General features: G+C 40.7%; 1 protein-coding gene across 1 annotated transcript in view; it reads left to right on the top strand.

Annotated features, from left to right (window-relative positions):
• Positions 1-2,823: 2,823 nt before the first annotated feature.
• The window catches only part of LOC310897624 (uncharacterized protein), a 59,262-nt gene continuing 43,614 nt past the window's right edge, over positions 2,824-18,471 (top strand). The window contains exon 1 of the mRNA XM_083831456.1: positions 2,824-4,308. Coding sequence (XP_083687582.1) covers positions 4,268-4,308 — 41 coding nt within the window. The 5' untranslated portion in view covers positions 2,824-4,267. The remainder of the gene's footprint in view (positions 4,309-18,471) is intronic.

Genomic DNA, 18,471 nt, shown 5'->3' with positions numbered 1-18,471 from the left:
TGGTACACTATATACAGGCAAAGGCAGGTAAATCATACTTAGAGCTGCAGCGACCTTGTATTTTCCACTGTAAGATCCCTGCTACTGCTGCATGTATCTCAGCTGAAGCTTAGCTTTTGGAGCTAAAATCTTCGTGTGAGCTGTGTGCCTCGAGTAGGCTATTTTTGAAACTATTCCTGAAGAAATGAGATTGGGAAATGTGGATTTGTGCGTTTCCCTTTGGAACAGGGGTATTTCAGCTCAGCTGGGGCATTGACCTGTTGGTAGGGATGTGCTTTTTTTTTTTTCCCTTTTTTCTTTTTTTTTTTTCCCCTGCAACTGTGAAATCTCAACCAGTTTTGGATAAAGCCTGCATTTATGAGAAGCTGAGGTTACATGCATTGCAGGGACTGGTGAGGCAGGCAGCTCACCTGTCCAGGCCCCTTGCATATCGTGCTACAGCTGCTCAGCCAGGTAATGCTAGGTGAGGTGTAAGCGCTCGCTGTTCTCCATGCCTCTCATGGGTAGGACAAGAGTGTGGGGGGAAAAAGGGTGTTACACTGCAGCAAATAACTCAGGCTGGATATGGAGAGATGCTTATAATTCTAGGTAGGTATGAACAACTTTATGTACTGCTGGTCAGTATAGTCTCACTGTCTAAATTGTTGCAGGGGTGCTCAGGAAGAAGCATGGCTGTGGCTCCATCACTGAAGGTTTTTAAGATCTTTTTGTGCTTGCTATTGTTAGGAACGACCCAGGTATAGTCGGCTCTGCACTAGAGAGGGGAATGGGCTAGAAAATCTTTAAAGTTCCCTTTTAAATCTACCCTTTACTGAGCCTTGCTGTGTAGCTTCGCTCAAAGGATTTGGAAGGTTACCCGGTTTTGCCCCATTAGAAACATCATTGTAGAAAAGCTGTCCACTAGATGTCACTGGTACTTCACTGAAATCAGACGCGAAGGGCCTTTTCTGGTGGGTGGATAAGGAGGTGATGTGCAGGTGGGCAGTATCACTCTGCTTGCCCCCCTCACCTCTGCTCCTGTGCTGAGGCTTTCCCTGCCTCTCCACGGACATTGCATGCTGGCCCCAGGGACTGAGCCATTTCTGGGCTCCCACGCAGTGGCTGATAGCTTGCACGAGCTTAGGACCCCCCCAGAATGCTACGTTATATGGTAGGGTTTTGGAAAACCTGTGGATGGGCAAAATGACGCTATCACGATTTGCACTGCACAAGCACATTAGGGCAAAATGTCACAATTGCTCTGAAAGCATTCCAGTGGTACTTTAGTTACTAGGATTGCCAAGGATTTTATTTTCTTATCTTCCAAAAGTAACAGCTAATTCAGCATGTTGTTCTCTCTAAGATGAATCTCCATGCTAAAGGGGGAATATGGAGACTCTTGTGTGCTTTTTCCATTAAAAAAAAAAACAAAAAACAACAAAAAAACCCAAACTGGAAAGAGGATCTGGTATGTTCAACACCCTTGTTAAAGAAGGGTTATCATAAAGGTGGCAGATGAACAGAAGCTGATCTTCCCTGCTGTTTTTAATGCATATGTTGGACAAATTATATCTGCTTTATTTCACTTGACCTGCTAGAGGTCTTTCCAGCTAAATCACCTGTAGTTGGCCTATAGTTGACCCTTTGTTGACTTATTTAATCATCTGCCTAGTTTTCAGAACAGGTTATGAGCATTCAGACTTAAATCAGTCCTTGAAAAGGTCCTGTCATTAGGCAGCAAGGCTCATACCTGATAATCTGCCCGTCACATAATATGAACACAGATGACAATCACTTACCTCTTTTATGTCATGATATAAGGCTGAAATTGCCTAAAATGAGGAAGAAAGCCATTATTTAATCAATGGAATTGCGTCAATTGAGTAAAATTTGTCTCTAGTGTAAACAAATGGAATGTCTTTGCGCTCTGTGAAAACAAGACTAAATTACTTGCAGATCTTGCAGATAGAAAAACATAGGAAGTAGACTTGTAGGCTCACACATTCAGGGTTTTGGAGTAGGCATTTAAAATAATTATCCAGATTATACTGGATTACTTAATATATTTTTTGCATCATGCGTGTGCACTTTTATTTCTGAAACAATAAAAACAGTACTTGTCTTTTCTTCAGTTGTTTGGTTACATGAGAAATGCATTAGGACAATGCATGTTTATTACTAATAAATGTACCAGTGAAATTGAAAATAAGGCAAAAAATATTTTTGGAAGTGGGTTGAAGAGAAGTCATCAGTGTTACCCAGTACAGAGAAATTTAGGTACATGTACCTAATGAGCCTTTAGCTGAGACAAAGGTCTTTCATTAAGAGAAAAAGTTATTCTGAGCTTCTTCTTTGTAGCCTCATATTTATGTAAATAGCAGAACACAAAGAATTTAGCACTTTCTAGGCTCATATATTTACCCAATTACCAAGTTTTCAGTACTGTTAACACTCAATATGTAGTGGCTACCTCGTGAACAATCTATATGTGGAAACAGCAGAAGCTGCATGGGCTATTGAGATTTCAGTCTGCAGGCTTTCTACATATCCTTAAGTTTTCCACAGATCCAATAGAAAAAAAAAAAACTTGAACATGTTAAAGATACACAGTTTGTAATCTGTAAATATCAGAATTGCTAACTTGCTGAATTACATTTTGTTTGCATTTTTGTACCTGGGCCTAAGTGACCAGCTGGAACAGGATCAATCATGTGCTTGAGCTGATATCTCCAGAATGCAAGATATGCCTACCTAAGTCTTTCATACCAATTCAGAAACTTGGATTGCTCTGCAGAGAAGTTCGTAGGAAGAAGCTAGTCTGAGAACCAGGTATTTCATCAAATGTTATAAAGCTCTTGTTGTGACCTTCTGGAGATAATGTTGGATGATTGAAAGAAACCATGTGGGAGAGGCAATAAACCTGGCATTTAACTTGTAGATCTTGATTCAAGAGACTTCCGGGAAAGCCACTATAATCAATGAATGCCTGAAGAACTAGGCTGAAAGACATTTAATCAACTCAGCACCCTGTAGGGCTGGTCCTTAACTGAGACACATGAGAGCTGACAGGCAAAAGGTAAAGAGGCGGGCAGAATTTAAGTACCACAGATCATAGAAAAGGCATAGTAAATATGTACTGTGTTAGTCCTCACCCTCCTCTTCTTTGAGTTGTCTAGAGAGTTGTGGTTATGCAGGGTAGGGTCACATCAGAGAAAAGAGCTATCTACTGAAAGAGTCCTTGCCTCATGGCTATTGCGTGCTCTTCTGCCACTGCCTGTGCCAGGCTCTGACTTGAGGAAACCAGCTGTCATGCTTTCATGCTAGCTGTGCTCAGGGGCTCCCATCGGCAGATGGGTGTGAGGTGTGACTGCTGTTCGTGCAAAGGTACGACTACCTACCTACTGCCTTCACCACCTGTCAAGCTACAGCGTGTGGGAGAGGGCACTTGAAAGATGCTGGGCTGCAGGGCTGCTACCTGTCTGTCAGACAGTTAATTGCAGTTAGGGAGCAATAGTCCTGGTGGTGTTTTCTTCTCGGACTTGTTTTCAGGAGGATAAAATAGGAAAGAAATGATATCTTGGTAGATTTGAGGATTTGGAGTCAGAACTCTGGGTTCTGTCCTTGACCTTGCCAATACAGGAGCTGCAAATTATGAACCAGAATTACAGAAGAAATGGGGACTCCTTGCAGCCCCCAAGATGTGAGTTCTGGGTTTCTGACAACCCACAGAGCTTGTACAAGAGCTTGTACTTAAACACCTTCCCTTCATGTGCGATACTAGCTCTCATGCTTGCTGCCTGCATTCTGCAGGGGGATATGAACTTGAAACTCCTTTGGTTTATTTGGATGTATGGCTTCTACAACTCTCTCCCATGTCTGTCTTCGCTACCAGCCCTAAAGTCTCCATCTGGCTAAACACAAGTCAGGGAGTTTGTTGTCACTGCAGTTTCTGTGTGGCCTTTTATCTGCAGGAGACAGAGTTCCTGTATTTCAAAGGTGGCAGCTTTAGCTGGATGCTGTCCCCTACCAAATCTCAGACTCCACGGGCAGCCAACTGCAGTGGGGCATTTCCCATTTTATCTTGATGGTGTAAAGTAAGGCGTCCTTTCTGCAGGCAGATTTTGTGGGAATGAGGAATGGTTTGTCCAGCTGAGAACAGAATGGAAGAGTGTGGGTGTGGGGAGGCTCTGGGTGGGAGGAACTGTAAATCCCTGGGGTCAGTTAATATTCTTCTGGCTTTTGAGAAAGCAGGAGGAAGGTGACTGCCAGCTCCAGTTTCATTAGGGTGATGCTCTCTGGAACACCCTTGGCAGTTGGTTTCATTTACAGGTCAGTTTACTGATAAAGTTCACTTCCTTTAATTGGGAGGATGCTTTGGGTATCTGAATATGTTTTTTCAGAAATGCCTGACATAATAGCTGATAAAGAAAACATTCTGCTAGATTTTCATAAAATAAATATATCTAATAGCTAATAGAGTGACATCTCTGTATTTGTCTGAGAATCTGATTCCTACCACTTCTTATGTAATGCTCTAGTATCTGGTTTCTCTTCTTTTGTGACTTAAGATAGTTCGGTACCTTTTAACTGAATAAAAAAAAATGCTCCTCATTGTTATGCTTTGCATAGTAAAGCATACTTAAGCAGCAAGGTAGAGAAATCTGCACCTTGAGAGAGTATCATGTAGTACAGAGACTTCTGAGAGATTAGCTTTTGAAGAACCTCTTTGTTTTTGTTCTGAATTTGATCCAGTCCTGGGGATTTCATTTTCTTCTCCAGATCATTATGCTTGCAGGTTTTCTTATCAAAGGAAGAATAAGTTTAGGGCATGAGCCTGTAAATCTATTTTCACATAATTTATTCGGAGTCACACGGTAGTGGTGCCATTGAAGGGAAAGATGTTGTTTATCTTTTAGTTTTACAATGATGTCTAGTCCTTGCAACGTGGTTTTCATCTGTAGAGCTCAGCACATTATTCTGTTTTCCCACACTGTGATTAGCCAGGGATTGGCAGGTCTATCAATAAAATTCATATTTTTTTGTCTTTCTGCTTTGTCATTCTTATTGCTTATGCGTCTCCTTATTGTATTGATCATCCAATGAAGTCAAGTTGCCTTTAGTAATGCAAGATTGGAGTTTTGCTTGATAGCCTTGGTTGAACAGAGGAACAGAGATTTACCAGGTGAATTTTTTAAGTCATTTTGATTTTCTCTTGAGTCAGCCCACCACGTTGCTAATTATATTTTTGTTCAAAATAATGTTATCTTCCATTTTCCACAAAGAACCCTGAAGAGTTTATTGTTTCCCTGTTGTGCTCCCCTAACAGTTGCTGAGGTTTGTGAATGACTGTTTCTATTACTTATGAAAATGCTATGGATACTTTATGGGATTTATAGAAAAAAAGTTTCTGGTTTCCTCCTCCTTCCTTCCATTAAAACTCCGAATATCCCAGGGAGTGATTTCAGATGTGTTCAGAACCATAACCTGCAATAAATGATAGTGTGCTGGTGTGTAACGCAGCCAGGTGCAGTGTAACCACAGGGAATCACGCCATGGGTGCCACGCATGATGCAGACTGCACGTGGTAAGGGCTGAAGCCATTGTGCTGTAGGATGAAGAGCTCCTTAAGCACTGGGAGTCTGGGAGTGATGTGGAGCTGCAGATTGACAATGGACTGCCACAGCGATGAAAGCAGAGAAGTTTGGCTTTTTAAAAATAAGCGGTCTCCTCTGAAAGATTAATCCCATATAGGAAAATAGAGAGGAAAAATAAACTTGACCTCTTACTTGAAACCGAGGCAAGGACAAAGTCCAACTGTATCATGTCACATGGAAGGAGAATATAATGCCTCTGAAACATTCTGTTGCAATAGAGGTGAAACCTCTACTATTTTCATGACAGACAGCCTGATTCTGCATGCACAAGCTGAAGCCTTCTTCAGCTTTGAAGAGAGGAGGAAGAGAACTAAGGTCAGTTTTTAAAGTGGATTTGAAACATGTGTCTAATTAATTTAGATGCCCTTCTTATTAGGGGTTTAAGCATTAAGGAATCAGAAGTGTAGTGATCCTTTAAGGTCTACAGCTTCCATGTCCATCTCCCATGTCCATTTCCTCTTGATGCCAATGGGAAATGCACTCATAGGAGGAAAGCAATACACGTGGCCTCCAAGGATGATTTTAGTTGTAATTTCCCAGGTCTTTGGATTCTGCTGAGGAACCTTCAGACAAAAAGGCAAAGAGTTTCCAGTTGCGAGAAGTTCAAATATATATATATTTGAAAGAGATTTCCTTCAGGTTTCTAACAACAGCTGATAAAAGTGTGACTTTGTGCAGAGAGTGCAATAAACTTCACGTACACCTAAATTAAGTTGTTCTCCTATAGCAGCAGCTTGGTTGAGTGCTACTCTGTGCTTCTTGGCAAATCCGCTCACCGTATCTCCATTCTCTGAATAGATCAGCTTTCTGTAGCCACTCAGTAGTCAGGTTGTTTCCAGGTAAGCTTAGAATAAAAAGCAGGATTGCGTTGTAATGATAGGAAAGAAAGTGCTAAGGCGTTCTTGAGTGCTTGTTGTGCTAAGTCATAAACTTGGTTTTAACAGGCTCCAAAGACTGAGAACTTTTGGTCTGTTGGACCAGGAGCTGGGATTCTTGTTTGATGTTTGCTCAGCTCTGCCGTGCGTGTAGATATCTTGCTGGGAGCAGAGGGGCTGTGCTCTGAAGACAACTTTTGGGCTGGGTCTGAAACTTCAGCTTTTGTAGATATATCTGAAGGACCTGCGGTTCCTGCTAGAATCAGCAGGAGCTGCAGGTACCTGATTTTGCCAAAGAGCAGGATGTGCTTCAAGGTGGACACTCTTGGTTTCAAACTGGCTGTTGGAAATGCTGCGTCTAGCCTCTTCGTGCTTCTCTTCAGGATGTAGGGTGCTGCCAGGCTTGTCTGGCTGGGTATTTGCCAGTGTTTTTAAGATCCCTTAGAGGATTGAACAGCTGTACCTTACTCTTGTTTTTAATAATTGTAATGCATTTATTTTATTATAACTTGGGCAATATTTATTTAGAACAGCTCAAGCCATCTTCTAAGATCTATGAGTTACAGTTTTGTTTCCCTGTCAGTCATTTTTTCAAAAACTTGGTGCCATAGATTTTGCTTTGCTCAATGAGACAGTCTTAGCTCTTCTTTTGGCCTTGGGAGCAGTGAGCATAAACAAGCGATGTTACATCCCACAAATTGCATCATATTTGCAGTGCAAGGGTCTGGTTCACTTCTGTGTTTCAATTAATGCCGTAACCCCAAAATAGTTGATCTGGAATAACATATGTGGTAATCAGAGAAGTTGACAAAAATGCCCATTGGCCACTACAAACAGTTAAAAATAATACAGCCACCTGACACTTCTCTGCTGCATTGAAGCTAGATTGCCAGTATACTAGGAACCACCCTATCATAGAATATCCTGAGTTGGAAGGGACCCACAAGGATCATTGAGTCCAACTCCTGGCTCCACACAGGCCCACCCAAAAATCAGACCATGCGTCTGAGAGCGTTGTCCAAATACTTCTTGAACTCCAGCAGGCTCAGTGCTGTGATCACTTCCCTGGGGAGCCTGTCCCAGTGCCCGAGCACCCTCTGGATGAAGAACCTTTTCCTCCCACCCAACCTGAACCTCCCCTGACCCTGTTTGTATTTCATTCAGATAAACATGGAATTGTCCAGCTGTTCCTCTTGTCTGCTCTGCCTGATTTCTCCACCAAGAGATATTTCCAAACCCACACCACAGGAGGAAATTTTCCACTCCTCCTCAGTTCCTGGGTGCTCCAGGGTGAGTTAGGTAGCAGTATCTAAACAGGTGGGAATCCGTAGGGCCATCTTCATTACATGCGTATTTTATTGCATTTAAAATGATGATCAACGGAGAGTCTGAAAGTAACGTAGAGAATACATAACAGTTGAATTCCTTGTGAACCAGAGGAAATTCATCAAAATCTGCTTTACAACTTCTTTACAGTCTGCTTTACAGTTCCTTACCCATTGTGCAGAAATGCAAGTTCCAACTTCTTTCAAACTCATTGCCAAGAGAGCAAAATATTGTTTTATTTTCTTATTATTTTCACTCTCTGATTAGTCCTCTTGTTTCTGTATGAATAAAGGTCTGCATGTCCATCCACAAACACTTTGTGTTGTGCTTCATCCAACAAACAGATGCTGTTTAATTTCTTCTTCTGATCTCTTTTTTTTCTGACTAACCTCTTCATTGTCTTTATTGTTATAGACACAATTCAACATTTTTCACTTTATGTTCTTTTAAAAATAGAATAAGGATGATGATTTATTGCTTGTATGATGTTAGGCCTAAAAACCCTTCCATGGACTCTTACTCAGTTGCTTTAGAAGTTGTATAAAACCAGAACAAAGGCAATGTGTTTATGTGTTATGTACTTTTTAACTGGTTATTTTAGAAATGCAAGAATTCATCTCAACTGTGAGCCAATTTTTTTTTCTGTTCTCTGTAGGCTAACTCTATTAACTCTATACCGGGATTGAAAAATGTGACAAACTTAACAGTAGATGCTCATTATTCTGTCCTTGATAACTTCAGTGATTAGAAATAATTAAACGAGAGCCTGCCTATTAGAGATGTTGCCTTTCAGAGGATAACTTGATAATTATTTTTTCCTGAGAAGGATGCTATCTTAGTTACGTCCCTTGTAGGAAATTCTGATTCATCAAAGCCTGGTGTGGTACTTAGGTAAGTTCAGGTTTCACAGGAAAATGAAACACTGGACAATGGGATTTCACAAGATTTTATAGTGCCTTAATATAGCTTCAGCCAATTTAGCAAATATTATTTGTACTTATTATTTGCATCTAGATTTCTAAAGCATACTTCATTTTTAGTCTAACCTGTTTCTTGCAGTTTGTGCTTGTATTTAACTTTCTAGTTATTTGGAAGCATTTTTTACTGATGGTCTTTATGCTGAGAAATAAAAGAAATACTAGAAGACAGCAGAGCTCCTGGAGAGCCATCTTGCTTGTATAGCTGCTGTGTCCCTGGGTGTCTGCCACCGCCTCCAGGGAGCGGGATGCAATGAAACAGTAGATGCTCCTTTGAGGGATTCTCACTGAGCTGTTGACAAGTTCTTCATGGGCTGTGGACAATATACCACTATGCACTTGTGTCGCACCACAGGGCCTCCCATTGACGCTTATCCTTTTCATTTGGCCTCTGACCTCTGCTGCTTGCCACTTAGCGAAGCGGCAGTTCAGAAAAGAAAGCAAGAGTCAGGCCAAAGTAGCTTTCATGTACCTTGCATAGCCTAGCTTGCACTTCTTGATATTTTTCAAATTGCTACTAAGTAGTACAGATCCTATGTATTTTACCATTTGAAATGAAGCCCATTCTTGAGTATAAATGGACAAAACAGCTTTGCTGCTACCCAGATGTGTGAATTTTGACTCTGACATCATTATTTTCTCTTTTTATTTTTTTATTTTTTTATCAGAAGTAATCCAGAACCAACCCTAGAGAATTAAAAAATGTACAAATGTGAATTTACAGGTTTGGTCCCTGTGCAATTTCTGTCTTTCACACATGTTAGTGATCTGTACTCAGGCTTACTGAGCTGAAAGTGAAATGTCATGTCTAAATAGAGTTTAGACAGTCCATGCAAGAACGATTTTTGAATCCGAACGTCTCCTTCATTTGGATAATTAACACACTATCTTACATTTTTTTGTTGTATAGATGCCAATCTTTTACATTTGAAACAGAAATAATTGCGTTACTCTGGATCTGTGACTGGGGAGCTACAGCACCCCAACTCTTACAATGATACCAGTGCTTAACTTCAGTGGGGCTTCCAAGTCTGTTAATTGAATAACTGGATTACAGAAATGTTGAAAAGCTACTTTGATCAGGATTCTGTTGTGTCAAGGTGTTGTAAAAAATCAGAATGAAAAATTATCTCTCATGACATGTGGGTTGGGAAATAACTCAACAACCTTCTTCCATTCCTGTGCTTGATCCCTGGTAGAGGTTGAGTGGTGTTCCCCCCACTCCAGTCTTTCCTCCTTCCACTGTTTTTGGAAGAGGTCTTCAAATCAAAGGGTAGAGCTAGAGGGAGGGAAGATGGTGATTTAGAGATCTAAAGGGTTGTGGGTTTTTTCCTTTTTTTTTTTTTTTTTTTCCTTCAGCATGTAGTATCGATGTAATTCAGCACCTTTCCAATGACAGCTATAGATGTGTGTTGATTACAGCCAGCCAAGAAACTGGCCTACAGGTCCACTCCCACTCTTCTAGACTTAAAAAGGTAGAGTAAGGACCCTTTGCCTTTAAGAATTAGCAGCTTTCCCACTTTGTTGACAGTTAAATTGAAAAGTTTCAGTAAAAATGAATTGGAAATTTCATTTTGAAATTTGAAATTGGGATAGCTGGAAAGGCAAAGCAAATGTTAAAAAAAAAAAATGACTCTTTTACAAAACAGGCAAAACTTTGAAAATATGCTCAAGAGTTTTATAAGCATAGCTTTTACTGAGTCAGTGGGATTTGTACTGTAAAACCCATGTAGACTTTTGAGTGTTTTGTCTATTATTTATACTTCAGTTTAGCTAAAACAAAATGTACAGACAGTGTTTAGTATTGATGTTGAAGATGCAGAGCTATTGACTGGGAAGTGACTAATTCAGCTTTAAAGAAGTTTACGTAGCAAGTCTTCAGTGTTCATCAGAGGTTTCATAGCTTTGGCTATGCTTTACATAGCGCTGCTGAAACCAGAGTATTACTTAAGAAACTTTTTTGTTTGTTTGTTTGTTTGTTTTTCATTCAAGATAGAAAAGATTCTGACTATTATCTGGCTGGAAATGTTCATGATTTAAAAAACAATCTCAAATCTAAGGGTGGAGAAATGTCTGATCTGAGATTAAATTATTATTATTATCAATATTAATATTAAAGATTTGCTTTTGGCAGGAGCATTACCAAAAGTGACAATCCAATTAAAAGTTTCTCAGTAACAATTAAACATCAAGGCACTAATGGTGAAAGGAAGCCGCTGGATATCCCAACAATTTAAGTTAATGCAGTAATTAAGTTATCTTCATTTGCTCCTTTGTTCTGTTAGGATATAAATAGTGGAGTGCTGAGTGGTTAATCCTTTTCTGTGCCTCTCAATGAACTAAGAAGGTGGTCTTTACATAAGACAGACAATGATCAGACTATGAAGGTGGTCAGTTGTAGCTTCATTCACACTGGTGATCAGTGAATGCCAAGCGTTTGCAGGATTGGGGCCAATATTTATAACTTCAATCTACTGCATACCTCTTTTATTTCGTGATTCTTAACAGGTGTTCTCCCCCTGCCCGGTGCTCTGCAGACTGTGAAAGCAATTGAAAGTATTATTGTTAGACACTAAATACATCATGAAGATTAACTTGATAAATGATCAATTTTGGCTACATGCTTGAAATTTAAGTCAATTGTCTGGATGAAATGTGTAAATCCCTGTATAACAGGCATTTATCTCTTTCCAGACTTTTCAGTGCTCTGCACAAGATGAAAGCAAACAAGTGGATAATCTTTTCTGTAAGGTGATTCAGTATTTTTACTCCACTGGGAATAATTTCCTGAGGTGTGGTGGCCAGCTGTGTGCATGCAGTGTGCGTAAACAATATGGCGCACAGGTACTTTGGTGAGTGTTACCACAGGTGAAGTTGTGAGTAGCCTAGGATCTGACACACATTCCAGATAGAAAATGGGATCTTCTTTTCCCAGCATCAAGGTCCTACAGGTCCTATCTCTGTGCTTGGAGTTTACTCCAGACAAGAATGATGGAAGTATTTATTGCTCCTGATAGCGTGCAGGAATTTTTCTGTGTATACGTTTGTGCATATGTACTCTTTTGGGTATAAACTTTCTTGCCTGACCCCAGCTTTTCTCCTTTTTTTTTTTTTTTTTTCTGGATAGGTTGTACTTTTTCAAAGCTCAATGCTTGCTTATGTTCCTAAGTGGCACAGCTGAAGGGTTACAGGCTGGTTATCAAAGTGCCTTTAAAAAGGGAATCGTCAGAAGAAGTTAACGTGTACGAGCTATATGTCTTTACCTAGCAATTTTCATGGGTTATCAGAGCAAAATATGACTTGCTTTGACCGTGGTCCCATCATAAGTTCTTACCTTGAAGAATTCAACCTCCTACTTTTACAACCTATTCAGAGTCCCTTTGGAGGTTTTAAACGCAGCATGTTAGGAAGTTGGTTAACAGCAAATAAACCTGTGTGCTGACCTGCCCATGTGCTAATAATAAGTCATGAGTCTGCTTTTTAAGAAACTCTGTCACAAATGGTGGTTGAAAAAATAAATGAACGACCGAATTCCTACAGATAAGACCATCCAGATGGGACTGCTGGGGGATAGGTTAATGAGTTGGCCCCGCAGCCTTGACGGTGTTCCTTCAAAAAAGGGGCACATGTTGTTCAGACAAGCCCATGGCCTCCCTTTTCCAAAGGTGAAATTTACCATGGAGAGAAGGGCCAGTGAAAGGTCTCTGCCTCAGGCTTGCATGGGGCTTGACTGCTAGATAAGGTTATGAGCTATCAAACCTCATTTTTAGGGAATAAACTAGCCCTTTTGGTGAGTTTCTGAACAGCAACCAAGCCTTGGCATGAAACTTTTGTGTAAGCTCTTGTATATACTCCTGTTCCTTAAAGATATGCAGAGGCCTGCATTTATGGGTTAGGTAGGGGATATGTGATTATCTTGCTTTTACCTTTTAATGAATGTGCATAAAGGCTCTGCGTGTGGGAAATACGCCATTGTTTTTTGCAAGAATTAGATGGCTTTAATTTCTAGTTTTGTTTTTTTGTTATATCACTATAATAATTAGTTCCACTTTTCCATAATACTAATCAGTTCAGCATTTTCTGAAAGGACTTTCTGTACTGCAGAAATTACTTCCATTTGCATGGAATGTTGGATTTGCTTAAAATAAGAAATGACGTTTTTGGCCAGTAGATGCATTAGATATTAGGTACCTATGTTTTTTGGGGGAGATGTGGCAAAAGAATAACACCAATAAAAACAACAACAATCTGTAGGTATTATCTGCATTGCAACAGCATTTCAGATTCTGGCGGTATGTGGCGGTATATGTTTTATGCTCTGAACAAAAAACATAACGTGGATAACAAGAACTGAACTCCTTGGTTCTGAGAGTTGCTTCCTCTTTTGGCTGATGGACAATTTACAGGGTTAGTTCCATGATTTCTTGTGTCTCAAGAGTGCATTAGAGTTTCACAGCAGGAGATTTGTAAAAGGGAAAGGAATGGTGTACAGGGAATTAAAAGGTCTGTAAAACTAGAGGCACTCTCTCCTGTGAGGAGTGATCTTGTCTAAATCAATAAACGTCCATGGTCTGTGTTTTTCAGCTGTGATTATTAGGACTGCGTGTTCAGTCAGTGCATTCTGAACAGAGCCAATATTGGCTTAATAACACCAAAAGATGTATTTACAGCTATTTGTCCAAATTCTGAATAACTGTTCCTTTTGTTCTCTGTCCTTTGCTATTCCCAAACTATAATGCAAACACATTTTGGCTCAGAAATCAGTGAAATATTTCTAGGGATGCTTAACTGCAGGCATACGACTACTCCAGTTAACATTTGTAAGACTTTCTACAGGCTTAAAGGTAGGCACATGCTTGGATGGTTTGCTAACTCCAAGTCTCATTTTTTCCTAAGTACTGGGAGAAGAGAACATTATATTTAATGACTGTTGCATGTGCAATAAGAGATGTTCTTGGATAAAGAACATTATTATCTGCCATTCATTTTGCATTATTCTTTATTCACTGTTACCTGGTCCCCTGCTGAACTGTTTATCTTGGATCAAAAAACACAGTAAAGGGGCATCAAAGGTGCACCCTGATATAACAAGTAGTCAAAGGCAATGACTGAGCAAAAAATTCTTTAAAGTCCAAGATTTATTTTGCAGAAATACTATGTAAACATTTGGAAAAGTGGAATACAGCTAAAGAACTAGGAAGCAGGAAAGAAAGGGCTATGTGTATGTTTTCACTACAAAAGGGTATTTTTTACAGCAATGTAACTGGTGCCTGCTAAATCTTACTCTGCAAAGTCCTACACGCATTACAGGTTTCTACCACGCAGTACCTAAGTAGGGTTGTCTCTCCTCCATTCAGCAGTGACTGACATTACCTACTCTGATCTCTTAGGCTATAGAGCTTAGATTCTTCTAAGTGGAAAAACTAACATTTAGTAATGTAAAGTTAAGAAACTTTAGACAAAGACACAGTTACAGCTGTGTACTTAAAAGTAAGAACATGAAACAGAAAACCAACTAGCTGGTTATGAGAAGGACATGTTGTTTATGAGCTGTTCAGTTACATTTTCTGCTGATCCATCTGCTTGTGGAAATCCTTTGCCATCCCTTGAAGACTAAAATATCATTCTGAAGATAGAAGTAGGATTCGAGTAGTACCATTCTCCCCAGATATCTTCTGATGAGGTGTCAGCTTCCTTTTGGCTGAGTCTGGAGGATAGATAAGGGACTGTGGTTACAGGCACAAAGGGCTTTTATGACAAGGTGAGAAAGAGAAAGTTTCAGATTAACAGGAATTTGTATCTTTACTATGCTTTTAACTTCAGTTTCAAATCTTAAAACAGATTTTCACTGGTATGTGAACTCAGTGAACTCATGTCCTATTGCGTTTTAATTTCATCACACTGACTCTCTGACTTCAAAGCCTGCTCCAAGTCTAGAGAGAAGTTTGCAATCCACTTGATTTGGCTACAGAAACATGGGTTTGTTGTGTGCATTCACCAAACAGGGAGAGCTCTTGGAAGAGATCAACAAAGGATAAAAAAAGGCTGCTATATATTTCGAAAGATTCATAGTCTTTTTACCTGGATAATAAATAATCTTAGCTAGGTGTTCACTAATACTAATTTTTAAGGAAACAAACAGATTCCTCAGCAGTAGGTGTTTAAACTAACTGAAAACAAAATTAAGTAAATGATTAAAACACACAAAAAAACCCTACAGGAGGTATTTCTTTCCTCTCCCTCTCTCTCTCCCATCATTGTCTTACTCTCTTGTTCTGTTCATCCAGAAAGGCTTTAGATTTGCAAATCTCTTTTCTGCAAATTCAAATTTTGGAGCTCTGAAATTGTGACCTGTCTAAGTTCATGCTAAGTATGAGGATATATCACATTTCATAAAATTGTTAAGACTGTCCATCAGTTTAGATGGAAATCTAATAAGTGCAGTACTATCTCACCACTTAGGAATCATGCTTAGCAGTTTGTGTGGCCATCCTTTGAGATAAAAGTCAGTGGTGTGTGAATTAAATTTCCACATACATAAAACTTTCCATATCACTCCCAAATTCCCGTGTTTTAGGTGTACCCGTATCTGTTACGTTGCTTCAGGGAGTGTCAACTGTACTTTAACTGTGGGAAAATGAGATCAGAAAGAAATAGCATTTCGTTCATTGGAAAAGGATAGACAGGCTGGACTGGTGACAGTTCAGGAGGGTAGATTTCACATTCCCTTTCTGTGGATTGTTGAAAGAATCCATGTAGATTGAATAAACGGTATGGTAACTATCACAGTACTGTGTAGAGTTGGCAGTGCAGAAATCAACAAAGAATACTAAGGATAGGACCTCAGTTTGCTGTCTGAGCATTCCTCAGAAGTGGTAAGAAACTCAGGTTTCTTCACTAGAAACTGAATGGCTCCGAATATATGGCTTGATTCAGGCAATAAGCCAAGTGCAAATATCGTTGTGGTGCTTCGTCAGATCTTTGCATTCTCGTTTACAGTGGGGCTCTCTGTACTGCAATGATTTGGCCATTAGTGCTTTGGGACAACTTCTACAATTGGGCAAGTGGTGGCCAGTACTAGACCTACCTGAACTCAGTTCTGGATGTGCGTATAAGTCCATAGGCCCATCTCTATGAGAATCTGCAAAGGTAAATGAGTAGTCCAGTGCTGAAAATGCCACTTCTTTTTGTGACCCAAGGAAACTGTAGTGTACCCAAAAGTTTGTCAGGACAGGGCATTTAGAAGCATAAAAATAGATGTCGTACCTAAATTTCATATCTTAAAATCATAGAATGGCTTGGGTTGGAAAGGATCTTAAAGATCACCCAGTTCCAACCCCCTGACACACACAGGGACACCTCCCACCACACCAGGCTGCCCAAAGCCCCATCCAGCCTGGCCTTGAGCACCTCCAGGGATGGGGCATCCACAGCTTCTCTGGGCAACCTGTGCCAGTACCTCACAACCCTCTGAGTGAAGAATTTCCTCCTAACCTCTAATCTAAATCTTCCCTCTTTTAGCTTAAAACCATTCCTTCTTGTCCTGTCATTATCTGTTTGAGTAAAAAGTTGCGGTCCATCTCTTTTATAACCCCCCTTTAAGTACTGAATAGCTGCAATAAAGTCACCCTGGAGCCTTTTCTTCAGGCTGAACATCCCCAGCTCTCAGCCTGTCTCCATAGGAGAGGTGCTCCAGCCCTCTGATCATCTTCATGGCCTTCCCCTGGACCCTCTCTAACAGCCCCACATCCTTCTTGTGCTGGGGGCCCCAGACCTGGATGCAGCACTCCAGGTGGGGCCTCAGAGGGCAGAGCAGAGGGGACAATCACCTCCCTCGACCTGCTGCCCACCCCTCTTTTGTTACAGGGGCTTACTTTGAAAATCCTTACTTGTGCAAAACAAATACCAACTTCTTGGGAGTTTTGCATGATGTGAAGGCTTGCTGATAGGCCTGTGGCTATTTTTTTGTTTGCTCAAAATCAGTTTGTTTATTTCTGCTGTATCTTAGTGTAGATCATTATCATTCAATGGTAGGTGATTATATAAACAGTCCTGGGGTGGTATAAAATAGCAGTTACATCAAGAATCTGGCTCTGGGTGTTCACTTGCATTATCTTAATTTCTCAAACTTTTGCTTTTCTGTATATTACATGAAAGTCTCTCATATCTGTGCGAGGAGATTTATTTGGCAGTAAAAATGTCCACTTAAATTGAAAATTCCGTTATTTACCTTATAGAAGTGAATAGCTTTCAATAAATCAGTCTACTTTTGCTTTCCTATTATTATTTATTGTTTATATTACAGTAACAGACATATCTCCTGTAAAGCCTTTCAGCTTTCATCTGCAAAAGGGAGGAAAAGTTGACTTCGAAGTACAATTGAAGGGAAGGTGCAGCTGGACCTCTGAATTACTCCCCACTGCTGGGCAAGTGGCAACTCTCTCTGTCATCATTCGGCATTAGAAATAAGCCATCGTTCTCTTGCTTTTCAAGGCAAGAACTATTACCCCTTTAAAGGGGTGCTCAGGCCCTAGAAGAGGAGGACAACAGTCTCTGAGTGCGGCACATGGCTGCTGCCACAGTTCAAGGGAATGGCAGTGAGCAGACTGCGTGCTGCAGTAAAAATGGTGTGTAAGCCTCTGAGACAGTTAAGAATACCATGTGCAAAAATCCAGAAGCCCATCTGTAACCCTAGACACCTACATGTTTTAAAAGCATGACTCTAAGTGTCTTCTGGCAGGAGGATTTAAGTCCTTGGCCACAGCTGTGTACCCTGACACTCAGAGTGCTGTGGCTTGGTGCAGGATGGGGGATCACATGCACTTTGTTGTTCTTTGGTGATTTTTCTTCAGGTTAAGCGTTGCAAACTCTCATCACTGATGTATATGATGTGAAGAGCCTCTTTCTGCTTTGTTTCATGTTCTCTTTTTGGTGGGATGTAAATTACTTTTAGTTTGTATGCCTACTGATTTCTACATTGGAGATAGTGACTCTGCTTACAGAAATCTGCTATCCAATTTAAGTGCATTCTTATTTAACCCTGTTGATCACAGAATCACAGAATCGTCTAGGTTGGAAGAGACCTCCAAGATCATCTAGTCCAACCTCTGTCCTAACACTAGCAAGTCCTGCACTAAACCATATCACTAAGGGCTACATCTAAACGTCTTTTAAAGACCTCCAGGGATGGCGACTCAACCACCTCCCTGGGTAGCCCATTCCAACGCCTAACAACCCTTTCAGTAAAGAAGTTCTTCCTAACATCCAACCTAAACCTCCCCTGGCGCAACTTTAGCCCATTCCCCCTCATCCTGTCACCAGGCACGTGGGAGAATAGACCAACCCCCACCTCGCTACAGCCTCCTTTAAGGTACCTATAGAGAGCGATGAGGTCTCCCCTGAGCCTCCTCTTTTCGAGGCTAAACAACCCCAGCTCCCTCAGCCGCTCCTTGTAAGACTTGTTCTCCAGACCTCTCACCAGCTTCGTCGCCCTTCTCTGGACTCTCTCAAGCACCTCCATGTCCTTCTTGTAGCGAGGGGCCCAAAACTGAACACAGCACTCGAGGTGCGGCCTCACCAGAGCCGAGTACAGGGGGACAATCACCTCCTTAGACCTGCTGGCCACACTGCTTCTTACACAAGCCAGGACGCTGTTGGCCT

Source organism: Anser anser (genome assembly GCF_964211835.1).
Source record: "Anser anser genome assembly, chromosome: 3".
Classification (NCBI taxonomy): domain Eukaryota; kingdom Metazoa; phylum Chordata; class Aves; order Anseriformes; family Anatidae; genus Anser; species Anser anser.
Note: the sequence above shows the minus strand (reverse complement) of the source record. Positions and strands in the feature narration are given on the sequence as shown.